Source organism: Poecilia latipinna, unplaced genomic scaffold, assembly GCF_001443285.1.
Source record: "Poecilia latipinna isolate Pla-1442-1.1 unplaced genomic scaffold, P_latipinna-1.0 Scaffold294, whole genome shotgun sequence".
Classification (NCBI taxonomy): Eukaryota; Metazoa; Chordata; class Actinopteri; order Cyprinodontiformes; family Poeciliidae; genus Poecilia; species Poecilia latipinna.
Genome location: NW_015112910.1, coordinates 336,591 through 348,992, shown reverse-complemented (window position 1 = coordinate 348,992; position 12,402 = coordinate 336,591). Strand labels below are relative to the sequence as shown.

General features: G+C 47.0%; 1 protein-coding gene across 1 annotated transcript in view; it reads left to right on the top strand.

The window, feature by feature from the left end:
- camk2a (calcium/calmodulin-dependent protein kinase II alpha) overlaps positions 1 to 10,745 on the top strand; it is an 18,018-nt gene extending 7,273 nt beyond the window's left edge. Inside the window, exons 3-18 of the mRNA XM_015034318.1 lie at positions 133 to 192; positions 2,751 to 2,805; positions 4,610 to 4,675; positions 4,766 to 4,838; positions 5,285 to 5,387; positions 5,838 to 5,921; positions 6,006 to 6,100; positions 6,177 to 6,299; positions 6,610 to 6,693; positions 6,778 to 6,820; positions 7,932 to 7,972; positions 8,048 to 8,096; positions 8,214 to 8,289; positions 8,974 to 9,068; positions 9,143 to 9,371; positions 9,604 to 10,745. Coding sequence (XP_014889804.1) covers positions 133 to 192; positions 2,751 to 2,805; positions 4,610 to 4,675; positions 4,766 to 4,838; positions 5,285 to 5,387; positions 5,838 to 5,921; positions 6,006 to 6,100; positions 6,177 to 6,299; positions 6,610 to 6,693; positions 6,778 to 6,820; positions 7,932 to 7,972; positions 8,048 to 8,096; positions 8,214 to 8,289; positions 8,974 to 9,068; positions 9,143 to 9,371; positions 9,604 to 9,607 — 1,280 coding nt within the window. The 3' untranslated portion in view covers positions 9,608 to 10,745. The remainder of the gene's footprint in view (positions 1 to 132; positions 193 to 2,750; positions 2,806 to 4,609; positions 4,676 to 4,765; positions 4,839 to 5,284; positions 5,388 to 5,837; positions 5,922 to 6,005; positions 6,101 to 6,176; positions 6,300 to 6,609; positions 6,694 to 6,777; positions 6,821 to 7,931; positions 7,973 to 8,047; positions 8,097 to 8,213; positions 8,290 to 8,973; positions 9,069 to 9,142; positions 9,372 to 9,603) is intronic.
- The last annotated feature ends 1,657 nt before the right edge of the window (positions 10,746 to 12,402 follow it).

The following is a 12,402-nucleotide window of genomic DNA, read 5'->3' as shown; positions in this document are numbered from 1 at the left end:
AGGGGTCAACCACACCTAGCTACTCCTAGCTAGGGTTGGTTGACCCATTACCAGAACCGTACTCAGACTAACTGAATGTCCTCCATCATCTTCATGGTCAGCCTCTGACTAATCTTTTCTGTTTGTCCCCAGATCACCAGAAGTTGGACCGAGAAGCACGGATCTGTCGGCTGCTGAAGCATCCCAACATCGGTGAGTTGCCATGATGACCTGATGCTGCAATGATTATGAAACTGATTTCCGGTCACATCTCAAAGAAAAACCTCTCATTTTTATTATTTGTTCTGGATATTAATAATGGTTTTGGAAACAATCAAAACAATATTAACACTTTGAGGAAATATGAGAACATGAAGATCTCCACCAGTCTGGACCAGAACCAGGACCAGGACCAGGACCAGAATCTCCAGATATCTGGTCAATCCGCACCCAAATGCAGAAGGTTTCTGGTTCTTCCTGGTTCCCGGTTCGCTCCGTCTCTTTAATGAGTTGCAGGTTGAATTACAGGAAGCCCGGTGGCTCCAGAACGACGACAACGATGATGATGATGATGATGATGATGGAGATTGATCAGGGTGATGATGATGATGATGGAGATTGATCAGGGTGATGATGAAGATGCTAATAGAGCTGCAGACCCTCTGAACCTGGCGTTGCTAACGGTAACCATAATCTGGTAACTAACAGCTAATTATGGAGGAGATGCTGTCGCCATGGCGAAGTCAGAGGAGCATTCCTCCTCCAATCTGGTCTCAGATCTGCTGCCTGTGGGTCTGCAGAGAAGGACAGCCATGGAGTTCTGGGACCGGTTCTGCAGAACCTCTTTTGGGCCCGGCAGTTCAGATGAGGCTGATCCGCTTCGCTTTGACACCCAGAAATAAGAAGGAAGGGTGCCAAAACTTTAACGCCAAAATCATCAGCAAGTCAACAGAAACTACTGGACAAAGACAGAAGGAAGGAAAACTGGGTCCAGTGTTTAAGTTACAGTTCAGGTGATCTGGCACTGCTGGGGTTAAACTACCAACCACTGGGGTTAAACTACCAGAAGTTGTACTGGTCTAGTCCAGTCCAATCCGTTTTGGTCTGTAGTGGTCCAGTCCGGTCTGTTCTGTTCTGGTTTGGTCGGTACTGGTCCGGCCCAGTCCAGTCCGGTCCGTTCTGGTGTGGTCCAGTCCAGTCTGGTCTGGTTTTTACTGGTCCTGTCTGGTACAGTCTCTCTGACTCGGCGGTTCCTTCCAGTTCCGGCTGTCTCCCGCTCCGTCTCCTCCTGGCTGACGTTCTGCTTGCTGAGGGTTCAGGAGGATTTCACCGTCTGAGCTGCAGTCTGGTTCACGTTTCTCTGATCTTGGTTCACGTTTCTCTGATCTGATGTTCTGAAGCTGTGGACAGAGTCCCGTTTTGGACGAACCAGGTTTCCCTGATGAATGAACGCAATGAGCTGCTACTGTTCCTGCAGGTTGTGGTTACATAATGACCCGCTGCACTGCGCCCTGAGGTGGATTGTCCACCTTAGAGACGTTAGGACGCCATGAGAAGGACATCACAGCGTCATCAGCGTAAATGCATCACTTTTCATTCTCTCATTTCCATCCAGGTGGATTTGAAACCAGACGGTCTTTGTTTCAGTGAGTCTCCACTCTCTGACTCAGAGGTCTCTTCAGGATGAGCAACGAGCCTTTTAAAATAAAAGCCTGTCTGAACAGCGCTTCTCTCTGTGAGAAATATTTGAAATGTAAAACTGAAGCAGTAAGCCCGATGAAGTCTGGAGGAGAACAGCCAATGGGAGAAGGCTCTGTCACATGGCCCAACGGGCCAATCAGCAGGCAGCGGCCCAGCTCCGCGGCCAATCAGGACGCTCTGTGGGAAGGTGATGCTCCGCAGATATGAGCGGTGTTACGTAACTGTGTGTGTGTGTTGCTAGGAAACAGTGCCCATAGGTGAAGGCATTAAAACCATCCGTCCTCCTACACACACCAACAGAACGTACCTGTGTGGAGCACTCAGCAAGAAATCATCAGGTTTCTCTTCAAACAACACTCCTACACACTGCAGCAGTGGGGTTTAATGTGTGTGTGTGTGTGTGTGTGTGTGTGTGTGTGTGTGTGTGTGTGTGTGTGTGTGCGTGTGTGTGTGTGTGGGCAGCAGCTTCTTTCTCTTCTGTGATAATATGAGATATTATACAATATAAGCAGAGAACAGACGCCTGCAGAGAAACTCATCCATCATCTCAAGACAACTTCCTGCAGAAACTCATTTAGACTCAACATCAGCTGGTGATCATCAGCATCCAACCACTGGAACATCTAACCACTGGAACATCTAACCACTGGAACATCCAACCACTGGAACATCCATCATCTCAGGACAACTTCCTGCAGAAACTCAGTGATAAAATGTCTGACAGGCTCAACATCAGCTGCTGTTCATCCAGCATCCAACCACTGGATCATCCAACCACCGGATTATCCATTGTCTCTCCTTCCTGCTTCGTCTCCAGATCTCCTGTGTCAGACGGACGATAAATGAAAATTCTTTGAGCGATTCTTATTTCCTGGTTTGTTCTTGTGAAGTGATTCCAGTTAAATCCATGAATGTCTTTAGGGTTATTGTGAGTCAATGATGATTTTTCGGCTCATTAGCTGTTTCTGCAGTCTGACTCTAAATGAGATCAATAATAATCACTGAGGTTATAACCAATCATGCAGTGATCGAAGCTGAGATTCAGAGAAAACCTGTTTTCTGTTTTTCAGTTCGGCTTCATGACAGCATCTCAGAAGAGGCGCACCATTACCTCATCTTCGACTTGTGAGTTCACACCCGACTGTCTGGTTAAAGGGTCTGTGTGCAAGGCTCAGTGCCATCTGGTGGTCAGGCTGGGAACTGCATAGATGATCATGCACACTATACATAGTGTCTTAGCAGTCAGTTAAATATTCTGCTGAGAATAAGCGACGTGAAAACCATCAGTAGCTGCGTTTCCAGTCACCATAAAACGCACAAATAGGATTTACAAAAATAAACTTGCTTAATGCAAACGTCGGAGCGCCAGCGGCCAAAAAAACTCTGGTTTTTGCGCTGGGGTGGTGTGGTTTTTCAACTGTAGTGAAATTTGTGTTTTGGAAACACCGCTGTGATGTTATTGACACACTTCTCTCTAGTTTGATTCCTGCTGATTATTTGCAGCTCTGGTGTCCTTGGACTAGACCATCTGGCTCCACCAGAGCCGCCGCAGCATCACACTTCAGAAAATGTCTCATTCCAACGTGTTGAATCCATAACTCCTCTGTAAAATCACCAACTAAAGTTTACCCAAAGCACCGCATGCATAGCTGCTCCCAAGTAGGCGGAGCTTGTTGCTCCACTGCCTGAATCAGATGCTGATGTCTCCTCTGATTGGCTGATAGATGATAAGCGCTAGCACCACAATAACTGATTTATTAATGTATGTTTACATCCATCACTGCAGGGTTTCACCCAGAAAACTAGCTAAGCCCGGTGGTCGGGGTGCCGAGGCGTTCATCCGGCAGGCCTCCGTGTGGGGGCAGCTAGCAAAACATGGCGGGTCGCCAGGCTTATAATACACGGGGGGAAACCCTGTTACTGCCATTATTTTAAGGACTTACTGTATAAACAAGCTTATCAATGTGATTTTAATCTCATTTCTTATTTAATGGAAACAGTTGGGTGTTTTTGACACTAGCAGAAAACAAAGTTTTGTGAACATAGTGTAACAGAAACGCAGCTAGTGAGAAGAACAACAATAATTCATGTCCATCTGGACTTTTCTCCTGACACTTATCATCCGTTTACCATCATTTGATCTGAAATTACAGAGGAATGTCTCCCAGTGATGATCAGGGAGCCATTAGAGCTTTTTATCAGCCGATTAAAAAGCTCTAATGGCTCCCAATAATCAGGCTGAAGCTGCCATGGCAGATCTTCTCGGCTCTTATGGCCAATAAAAGCTCAGATCTTAGACTGGCAGTGATTTACCATGTGGCTCCGTGTTCAGCCTGCAGCCATCAGGATAAATCATTGATCAGCTCCGATCTGATCTCTATCAACAGGAAACATTCAGACGGTTAAGAGGAAGTAGAGTCGGTCCAGTGACGGAGAGCAGATCAAACCTGCAGCAGTCAGAGCACCGGCGGCCGTTAAGGATCCGGCTTATTGGCGCTTTCTGGGTGTTGACTCAGTTCTGCTGTGAACCAAACACCTCCTTCTGTTACATCACATTGTGTTGTTCTGCTGCTTGACTTTCTGCAGCCAAATCCACGATTATTTATAGAAACATGCTGGTTTTAATGCAAGCGTTCTGTTTCTGGGTTTATTTAACACCTTCACCTCTTTATTCATAATCTGATTTAATCTGACTCTCACATCCTGTAATTATTTTATCCTCAAAGGAAACCGACGCATCAAAACATGTTTACTCTCAGAAAGAATCGAAACTTTATTTAATTAACTTCATTCAGTTTTATGAAATGAGTTCCAGTTAAATTATGTTATTTCTTGATTGATTTATTCTAATGAGATCACGTGTGTCTCACTGTTAACATGACACTTCAGATTACTTCCCTGATTATTGACTAGATTATGGGGTTTCCAGGGTTACAGGTGGAGAGCTGTTTGAAGACATTGTAGCCAGAGAATATTACAGTGAAGCTGATGCCAGGTGAGAAGCACACCTGCTCCTTCAAATGTCTGGAGACATGACGCCTCCCGTTATCACCTGCACTATGTGACCTCTGACTTTTACCTGCAGCCACTGCATCCAGCAGATCCTCGAGGCAGTGCTTCACTGTCATCAGATGGGCGTGGTCCACCGAGACCTGAAGGTATTGTCTGACAGAAATGTACTGGAGAAAACTGGAAAATGAAAGAGTCTGATGTTTGCTCACCAGAAATATCCGAATGGATTTAAGATGGTTATTGGTTCTGCAAACTTGCAAGAGCTCCATTAGCATGGCTAGCTAACAGAACTCCTGCTGCTGTTAAAAAGTAGACAGAATTACCATTGTTGGCACCAACCATTTAAACCAGTGGGCAGAGTTAGCATTGTTAGCAACCATTTAAACTAGTGGGCAGGGTTAGCATTGTTAGCGCTCCTGATGTAAACCAGTGGGCAGGGTTAGCATTGTTAGTGCTCCTTGTGTAAACCAGTGGGCAGAGTTAGCATTGTTAGCAACCATTTAAACTAGTGGGCAGGGTTAGCATTGTTAGCGCTCCTGATGTAAACCAGTGGGCAGAGTTAGCATTGTTAGCATGTGCTCTGTGTCTGCAGCCAGAGAACCTGCTGCTGGCCTCCAAATCTAAAGGAGCGGCGGTGAAACTGGCCGACTTCGGCCTCGCCATCGAGGTGGAGGGCGACCAGCAGGCCTGGTTTGGTGAGGCAGTCCTGACTTTAGTACTGAGATTACTTTTACTGAAACTTTGTCATCCCTTCATGCTTCATTTAGTCCAAGTACTCTGTGTTGTTGTTATAAATGTACATTTTGTTTATTCAGTCTTAGCTCTAGGGTTTAAAACAAATTTAAATTTTAGTTTATATTCTGTTTATTTGGCTTTTTTATTTCAGAAATATTGTCAAGATTATTTTTATTGTTTAATTTTGTTGTATTGTTGTATTATAAAATAAAAATGGTTTAATTTTTACTTTTCTGTCTTCCTCAACATGTTTTCTGATTTGCTCTTCTTATTTTCTAACTCCATAAACAACAGGGCATCTTCACTACCAAGCTGGCTGGCGCTTAGCAACCAGCCCAGTAGCCATGGTAACTGCATGCTGCAGATGTTGCCTCTGGTGTAGCTGTGTAGCTTCCTCTGTGTGTTTGCAGGCTTTGCAGGAACTCCAGGCTACCTGTCTCCAGAGGTCCTGAGGAAGGACCCATATGGGAAGGCGGTGGACCTCTGGGCCTGTGGTCAGTATCTCCTCATGTCTCTGTGTTGGTCACACTCAGTTCACCCACTGCATTCTGGGTAAACACTGCGTTTCTGATCCTCAGGCGTGATACTCTACATCCTGCTGGTGGGCTACCCTCCGTTCTGGGATGAAGATCAGCACCGCCTCTACCAGCAGATCAAAGCCGGAGCCTACGACGTAGGTCACATGACTCGCTGTGAAGTCATCGACACGGAGCGCTGCAGTTGGTCAGTCTCCTCTCCTTGCCTCCTAGTTTCCTTCCCCGGAGTGGGACACGGTGACGCCCGAAGCCAAAGACCTGATCAACAAGATGCTGACCATCAACCCGGCCAAACGCATCACTGCCGCCGAGGCGCTCAAACACCCCTGGATCTCTGTGAGTGGGGGGAGGATTGGAAGATGATGATGGTGATGATGAAGACATTGATTAGGATGAAGATGATGATAATAATGAAAATGTTAGTGATGATGATGATGATAAGAATAGTGATGATGGTGATGATGATAATGAGAGTGACAATAATGATGATAATATTAGCAATGATGACGATGATGATATCATTAGTGATGATGACGATGATGATATCATTAGTGATGATGACGATGATGATAACGATAGTGATGATGATAACAATGATATCATTATTAATGATGATGATGATGATGACACGACCTCTTCCTCCCAGCACCGCTCCACCGTGGCTTCCTGTATGCATCGCCAAGAGACAGTTGAATGTTTGAAGAAATTCAACGCCAGGAGGAAGCTGAAGGTGAGGATTTTCACAATAAAGTGACAGGAAGTGATGTCATAGGGCTTGGCTGCTGACGGTGCAGTTTCTGCTTCTGTCCTGCAGGGAGCCATCCTGACCACCATGCTGGCCACCAGGAACTTCTCCGGTAAGCTGATCAAAGGTCAGAGGTCAGGCTGGAGGCCACAGGGCTCCTCATTGGCTGCGAGGCTTGCAGGTCATGACCTTTGAACTGGAGGCTTGTGTTTCAGTAGCTAGAGCCTTAAAGAAATCTACCAATCAGCTGCCAGCTTTACACACAGTTAGCAGGTTAGCACTGTGTGTGTGTGTGTGTGTGTGTGTGTATGTGTACGTGTGAGCAGCTGCTGTGGTCTAAAGATAGCGGGAAGGGAATCCCCCACCATGCTCCCAGTCTCTCCAGCTGGACCAATCATGTTCAGTCATCTGCACATGCTCAGTACAGGTCTGAGAAGGAGCTGCTGCAGATGTTCTACTGGTTCTGCTGGTTCTGTTGGACCAACTCCTGTGCAGTTCAGCGACCCCTGCCGTTACTTTGCTCTCTGATGAAAACCTAACAATATCCAACATTGAAGTGTCGTTTTTGGAGGGTAAAGTCTTTCACCCCACAGCCATAGGCAGGGTGGGGTCAAAAGGTTAAAGGGTCAAAGGGTCAGCAGGTTCTCAACAAGGTGGGCTTTAATCTGGCCAGAAAGTCTCAGATTCGGACTACAAATCCTCCCATGATGCATTTTTCCATCCGAGTCATCGGATCATCTCCAAGCTGCTTCTGCTCTCTGCCAAACGGATCACAACCATCCGATATGGTCCAGAACTGGGCTTAAAGATCCGGATACTCAAACAGCTGCAGCTCAGAATATCAGGAACTATAAAACCAAAACCGGACCTGTCCTGGTGTAACCAGCAGAACTGGACCTGTCAGCAGCTGGCTCAGTGAAAGCAGGCTGGTGGAGAATCAAGGGTCAGGTGCTCTTTGTGCAGCAGAACCGGGCCGGGTCGGGCCCTCAGGAATGTGCCGGGCTCTGCTGCTATCTTAAGTTGCTCCTAAATTTGGCCTCAGCCCCCAGGGGGCGACCCACAGGCAGCTGGACCGCCCCCGACTGCGGGGCAGAACCAGAGCGGTTCTGACAGGTCCGGTTCTGCTCCCCGACTTGCGATGGCGCCGCTCCTCTTCTCTGCTTTCGTTCCATTCTTTCTCACTCTGCTGCTTCTGTTTCTGTTCGTTGTCATCCCTCGTTCAGGAGGAAAGAGCGGCAGCAACAAGAAGGCCGACGGAGTCAAGGTAACACTGCTTCCAGTCACCACCAGAACCAGTACCAGAACCCGCCCCACTAACTGACTACTGTTTCTGCTGCAGGAGTCGTCTGAGAGCACCAATACCACCATCGAGGATGAAGATACCAGAGGTGAGGCTCCGCCCACCAGACCTGACGCCCAACACCGATCACCAACCTGACTCTGTGTGTGTGTGTGTGTGTGTGTGTGTGTGTGTGTGTGTGTGTGTGTGTGTGTGTGTGTGTCAGTGAGGAAACAGGACATCATTAAAGTGACGGAGCAGCTCATCGAGGCCATCAGTAATGGAGACTTTGAGAGCTACACGTATGTCACCGCTTCACTGTCCTCACTGTTACAGGCTTTTATTCTGAAAGGCCTTTCGGTACCAGGAAGACGGTAGGGGTCATGAATTTTCATGAATTTAGCTCTCTGCTTTGAACATCTTAAAAAAAGAATGAGGGGTGTTTCAGCTGCCCACATCAGCAGGGAAATACGTTCTAATTCCTCAATCCAGAGACCTAAAACATGCGGTGGAGCGCTGCTACACGAAGACAGCCCAGGTTCCTAAAACATAATTATTAGTTCGACTTGCGTTAAAACACGACACCAACATGGTATTTTGCAGAAACTAAAGCTAAACTTCTACATTAACAAAGTACTTATTGGAAAGCTAATGCTAAAGCGCTACACTACCACGGTATTTAGTGGAGGTTAAAGAGCTAAATTCAGCCATGTTGATACCCACCATGCATCATGAGATGAACATAATCTCAATATAATTGATATTTACGAGTTTTAGCATGTTTCTGTTTAGCTTTGGTTGTTAGCGTTGTATTCTTCTGTAAACCTTCGTTGGCTTGTTGAATATTTTGCATTTGCTCATTAAAGCTTCTTCAGGGGCGGTTGTACTGCTAGTTCTGGTCTGGCCCACGAAGTTCTGCTCTGAGGTCAAGAGGTCCCAGCAGAACCTCTCTGGTACGGCAGCAGAACCTCTCTTTCTGTGTCCAGGAAGATGTGCGACCCGGCGGTGACGGCGTTCGAACCCGAGGCTTTGGGGAACCTGGTCGAAGGCTTGGACTTCCACCGCTTTTATTTTGAAAACTGTGAGTTTGTCTGAGTCTTGTGGATGGGCCAGGCCGGCTCACCTGCACAGGTAACCGCTGTGTGTGTGTTTCAGTGTGGTCCAAGAACAGCAAGCCGGTGCACACCACCATCCTGAACCCCCACATCCACCTGGTGGGCGACGAGGCCGCCTGCATCGCCTACATCCGGGTCACGCAGTACATCGACTCCAATGGCACGCCGCGCACTGCCCAATCAGAGGAGACCCGGGTGTGGCACCGCCGGGACGGGAAATGGCAGATCGTCCACTTCCATCGCTCAGGATCGCCCTCCACCCTCAGCAAGTAAGAACCGGCCGCAGAGGCGTTCAGGCAGGCTGGGACAGACCAGACTCAGCAGTTTGTCCCAGCCTTCCTGAACGCCTTTATGTTGCAGCTCAGCTTTAGATGAGCTGGTAGACGATAAATGAAACATTGACCAGTTTAGTTTCCTCCAGTGTTTCATGGTTATGATGTTTGCTGTCATGATGCTTCCTCCACCGTTCTTAGCTGAAGCTCTCTTCCTTTGTTCCTCCAGCTAACGTCCTCCTCCAGAGTGGGCAGGGCTCTGATGGGGCTGCTGTCGCCTTGACAACGGGATGATTGACAGCAGGCCAGCTGTTGTCTGACACCAACCATTCAGGATTTTCTTTGAGGCGTTGGAGGAGGAGACTGCGGGGTCAGAAAGCTTCGGTCATCCAGCAGTGAATCCCATCAGCAATTAACCAATCAGTCATCCAACCAATCACACGACTTTGTAACCGACCAATCAGCTCAATCCGGGCAGTGGGTAGGAAACCTTGTATCTCCAGCTGTATGCACACAGCGCCCCCTTGTGGTCAGAAGCTCTCATTGATTAAAGTGTGTGGTTAGCTCTGACCTCTTTGATGCTACTGAGCATGTGCAGAAAGCTCTGCGCTTACATCGTCATGTCAGATGTTTATTATCAACTAATCAGAATCTGAAAACCATCAGAACCAAACACATTGATCCCAATGAGCCTGAAGTAGTCTGAGATACAAGGCTTCCCCCTGCTGGTCACTTTAGGTATCTGCAGTAATAAATAATATTTAGTTTATTGTCATCTTTAGAGTTAAAATATATATAAGTTGTAATATTGATTATTTGCTGATTACAGAGTTTATTATAATATCTCATTTACATACATACATACATACATACACGCACACACACACACATCTCTACCTGACATGCACACTGCACCCTCTGGTGTTCAGAGAGTGCCAGAAACTTCCTACACTTTCGATCTTCCACTAACACCACCCACCACACCTAGAAGGGCCTAACGAGCTAGTTTAACGAGCTAGTTAGCGAGCTGTCTGCTGCCTGCTCCTCCTCCACGGCTCCTTCAGCTGGAGGAAGTTTATCGTTCTGGTTGAAATGTTTTCCATCTAGAAACTGGAAGAGGAAGAGACCTCAGGTCTGTGTGGATTTGATGTCTGTAAGTCTCATTCTGCTGGGAAATTCTAGGCGCTGCTTTAGTAGAACCAGCAGGTCGTTTTAGAACAAACCCAAAAACAGACGGCCAATCAGAACCACAATGCTATTCACATCAACCTGGTACGAGTACCAGTACCATGGTTGGTACCAGGTGTAGAGGTGAGTAAATGGATCAGGTTCTGATCCAATATATTTAAATAAAACCTTCTAAACGGTACAGACCACAAATGTTGGGCTGAAATGGATCAGAACCAGCTAAACCTCCATGATCATTAAACACCACCAGGTTCTGGCTGCAGATCCAGTTGGGCTCATCCTACACAGTCCATCTCCTGGTTCTGGTTGGTACTCTTGTTGGACTCATCTGGACCTCTGTGAGCAGAGCCACCAGGTTCTGCGGGTTTGTTCTGGATCGTCTCTGTTGGGTTTTTAGGAACTTGGGTTGACCTGGACTGAGGCAGAACTCAGCAGCTCCCTCTGGATGTTGGTTCTGATGGACCCTGCATGGACAGCTCGTGTTTCTTCCTCCTTGGTGCCGGTTCTGTACAGACTGTGTGACTCTCTGCATGCTGGACTTTGTGTTTAGTGTTTGGGCTTCAGGCGCCACCACGTTCCGGCCGTTCCCGACTCTCGGACCTTTCTGTTGCTAGGTTTTAGCTCTGCTAGCATTCCTCATTGGGATCATTGGCGTCCGTTAGCCTTGAGCTAACGAAACGCCACCGGTGCCACTTTGATATTCTGCCTCTTCGGACGCGTTGTGTTTGTCTCTGAAGCTTTCAGGAGCTTTTTACCGTCGGGAGAATGTAGAACTTTGTACAATCAGATTCTTACCATGACGATGATGATGATATTATACCTTCTTGTGTGGCGTTTGTATATTTGAAGCTTTTTAAGCTTCCAGCTTCCTGGTTTGGGTTTTTCCGTGTTTTAGCAGCTGCTGAATGTTTTCCCTGCTGCTGCCCTTTGGTTCGCTTCACACTGATCTCTGGGTCATTCGGAGTCCAGGCTGAGGACACAGGGGGCGGGGCATCAGGGGCGGAGCCTTATAGCTTATGTTTATGCCACGCCCACTGATCCAACAGGAAGTTGCGTCAGAAAGCGCTGCACCTTAAAGCTGGTACATCAGGTTCTGTTCTGGTGACCCGTTCTGTTCCTCCTACTCTGAATTCATGCTTTTAAATCAGTGGTGGGCACACTAATGCTAATGCGCTAACAGCAGATCTAATTTTTAGCTTCAGCGTTGTTGCTAACTTATCTTGACTTAATTTTCTGGATAAATTCTAAAGTGCTAATTTTCTCAGCTGTTTTATGAACTTTCAGTTGAATAAAGTTTACAATGAACAGCATGTAAACATCATTTTGTTATGAACTTGTAAATTATAATGTCAACATTAAAGTGGTGCTGATGGGTTGTCAATAATCTGAATGGCTTTAGTGTTAGCATTTGTTAAATACCGTGTTGTTGTAGCGTGTTAGTATTAGCGTAGCTAACTTTTTAGCTATCTCTGCACACCACTGCAGATAATCTCTGTTTGCGCTCCTGTCCCGTTAAGATGCCCCCCTCTTTGCTGATTGGCCAGCCTGTGGATGACCCCTGACCTTTAGAGCCGGTGTTTGCTGCAGCTAACGTTCCTCCAGAACGTCAGGTGCAGCCAGCCTGCAGAGCAATGCCCCGTCTGGACTCCGGGTGGCGCTGCAGAGTAAACGGCTGTTTCCTACAGTCTCAGTGGTTTTTACAGTTGCACCTTCACTCTGAACTCTTACGACACTTGAAAGTATTTATTAGTGGTGAACGATGCAAAAATATCTGAGATGTCATTTTTTAGAAACTTTTTGCTGTTGAAGCTGAGTCGATTCCCCGAAAAGAATCGTTCTG